The sequence below is a fragment of the Condylura cristata genome, unplaced genomic scaffold (assembly GCF_000260355.1).
Source record: "Condylura cristata isolate star-nosed mole 26May11 unplaced genomic scaffold, ConCri1.0 scaffold00012, whole genome shotgun sequence".
NCBI lineage: Eukaryota > Metazoa > Chordata > Mammalia > Eulipotyphla > Talpidae > Condylura > Condylura cristata.
In genome coordinates this window covers 56,945,253-56,948,294 of record NW_004567113.1, presented here as the reverse complement: position 1 = coordinate 56,948,294, position 3,042 = coordinate 56,945,253, and the positions used below count along the sequence as shown (strand labels likewise).

General features: G+C 68.6%; 1 protein-coding gene across 1 annotated transcript in view; it reads left to right on the top strand.

The window, feature by feature from the left end:
- Positions 1-3,042, top strand: part of ADD1 (adducin 1 (alpha)) — a 17,875-nt gene that overhangs the window by 1,863 nt on the left and 12,970 nt on the right. The window contains exon 2 of the mRNA XM_012724063.1: positions 159-321. Within this exon, the coding sequence (XP_012579517.1) occupies positions 159-321 (163 nt within the window). The remainder of the gene's footprint in view (positions 1-158; positions 322-3,042) is intronic.

Below are 3,042 nucleotides of genomic sequence, written 5' to 3'. Positions count from 1 at the left end.
CGACGCCGCCGTGTGCCTGGCGCGGGACTGCCAAGTCCGCGCGCGCCGCTGCCTGTCCCCAGACAGCCTCCCGGGGTACGCGCTGCTTTGGGGCGCCCCGCCCTGCCCCTGGACCGCAGCCGTCTCAGTGTCGCCTCCCGCCCGCGTGCCTCCGCCAGGCTTTCTGTGAAGAGCTGGAGTCCATGATCCAGGAGCAGTTCAAGAAGGGGAAGAACCCCACGGGCCTGCTGGCGCTGCAGCAGATCGCGGACTTCATGACCACGAACGTGCCGAGCGTGTACCCCGCGGCCCCGCAGGGAGGGATGGCCGCCCTGAACATGAGTGAGTAGCCCGTGCCGGGGAGCCCCCTGTCCGCAGGCGAGACGGCGCGCCCTCTCCCGTGACGGGAAGGGGCAGCCTGGCGACTCCGCGTGGCCCGTGGGGGAGCGCTGCGTGCCAGGGAGGCTGCCCGTGCGCGGTCCGGTGTGGTGGGGGCGCCGGTCAGCCCAGCCTGGACCCGTGTTCGCCGGGCCGGCGTCCCGGACATGCTCACCCCCCTGAGCGAGAAGCCCAGGGAAAGGCGGGGCGGGAACGCGGGCCCAGAGCCATCCCTCGGGACGGCGCAGCTCTGCGTGGCGCTCGGGCTTGTCCAGGGCGGAGGGCGCCGTGCACCGGGCAGCGAGGGTGGTGCCGTGGGTGCCCGTCGGCCCCGTGGCCCGCAGGGCAGCCGGTTTGGGCTGGCGCTCGCTGTTGCCCCTGCCCATGGCGTTGTGACGCCCGGGGTGGCCCCAGAACCACAGGGCGACTCGGACCTCGCCCCGAAGGCGGCACGGGCTTCCCGGGTTCTGGGTGTGTTTCGGTGACATTTCCCATCAGCTGGCCGGTCAGGGCCAGCAGGCGGCGGGCGCATACCGCTGCTGCCGGGGTGCGGAGGGTGAGCTCAGTGGCGCCACGGGAAGACAGCGCGCGAGCCGGCCGCGGCGTGTCCTCAGGCACAGACCAGAGAGCAGAGTCTGCCCTTCGCTGCGGAGCGTGCTGTGCCCAGCGCAGGCCTTGGGACTCGCACGGGCCCCTGGTGGGTGCTGTGTGGCCGCCGCCAGGCTGGACTGCGCCGCCCACCCGGCCCCGGGTCCTCCGGCCGGGGCCGCAATCGGCCTCGTTCTGTCTGCCTCTGCCCGGGCTGCGTGAGCCCCGCAGACGGCGGGTGCGGTCCTTCACCCCCTTCCTCCTTGCACTTGGTGCTTTGTTTTTCAAATATAACAGAACTGGGGTGCAGGCCAGAGGTATGGGGGTGGTAGGACCCCTCAGAGGCAGAGTGCGGAGCAAGACAGGCGGATGGACCGAAACCCACTGCTGCAGGGCAGCGGGAAACAGGAGGGTCAGCTGCGCCTGGGGGGCCTCTGCCGAGGCGGCCTGTCAGTGCTGCGCTCTGACCCTGCCCAGGGCGCCCCACTTCACGCTCCGGTGAGCCGGGCTGCTGGCCGGGCCTCGCCGGCGCTGGCTGCTGCTGTCCCGGGTGCCGGGGCCTGCAGGGCTCCGAGACGGCCACGCCCCTCCCAGCCCTGGCGGCTCTCAGTGCTGCAGGCACGCGGCCCTTTCACACAAGAACGTGCCCGCCGCCGCCCCCGAGGTGACCGGTGCACAGGTCGATCGGTATTTTGGACTTAAGGTTTCGGGGCATTGGGCGTGTTTCAGGGTGTCGCGGGTACTCCTCTTGTGACCTGCGGGGCTGCCTTGGCTGGCTAGTCGGGGTGTAAGACTCTTGGTTTGGGGCCTCCCTGGGGCGCAGGGCTGAGTCTCAGCTCCCTGAAGCTGCCCAGCCCCCGCAGGGCGAGTTGCATCCCCAGCGAGGGACGCCCGCACCCCAGCTCCTGTGTGCAGCACTCGGTGACACAAATCTCAGAAGTGAGAAGCTGAAATCCCGGTTGGCGCTTCCGCCGGTGCCGGAAGGCGGTGCCCAGGGCGAGGCGCCTCCTCCTGCACGCCAGCCGTCCCTCCTGGGCGCCTGAGCGGCCCGGGCCGTGCTGCCGCTCGGTCGGCTTCCTCCGGGCCGGCGCCCGCGCGCTCCTCACGGCAGCGGGGTTCTGGAACCGATTTCTAGGGTTACTCTGTTCCCTGTTCCCCATTCTTTCTCGGGGCCCCGGGGGCGGGGATTTCTTTTTGTTCCTCAGCTCTCCTGGCCCTTCTTCACTTTCTTCATTTGTGATTGAAATTTCCTCTCCTTCTCCGCTTCGCTTGAAGCGATCTTCGCGTCCCGTCTGAATTTCTACGTCCCGCACCTGGTGTTCTTTGCTCGCTTTTACCTTGCCTGTGCCTCGGACGGCTCTGAAGCCGGGCCGGGCCGGCCCGCACGGGTCTCTCCTGCTCTATGGGCCCGTCTTTCTCCTGCACTTTCATGAGCTCTGGGAGTTTTGTTCTTGGAAATAACTTGGAGCGATCACGTTTTGTTCCTTTCCGCGGTAGCTTGTCCTGAGGCGGGCAGGGAAGCTGCGGGAGCGCGGCTCTCGGGCCCCCCCTGCTGGCCAGTTTGTGCCGCGCCGGGCGTGGGCGGCGGCGCCCCAGGGGTCCGGGCCTGGCCGCTGGAGCCTTGCTCTCTCTTACCTGGATTTTTCCTTCTCTTTTCTTTCCCTGCGCGGCGTGACTTTGCTCGGTTCTAATTTTCACGGGTTTCTCAGTGTGTCGCTGTCCTGGAAGACAATGTCGGACAGTCAATCCAGAGAACTTTCAAAGGACGAAAGTGCATCCGACAGGTGGATCTCCTGACGCCCACCGCTGGGGGGCGGGGCGCGGACAGGCGGGGTCCGCGGCGCCCTGGGGTCCCTCGCTGGCGGGGCGGCCTCCTCGGCCGGCTGGTCAACATCGGTTTTCCTGTTTCTTCCGCTCGTCGTGACCTGCGGTTGACCTCCAGGGTCCCCTTTCTCGCCTTGAAGTGTGACCTGCTCGTGCTCCAGTTCCTGGGTGGGGGGCGTTCAGGCGCCCTGTTCCCGACCCCGGCTCGGTCCCGCTGTGTCGCCGGGGACAGCGTGGTCCTTCCGGAGCGGCCCGGCGGGCTGGCGTGGAGAG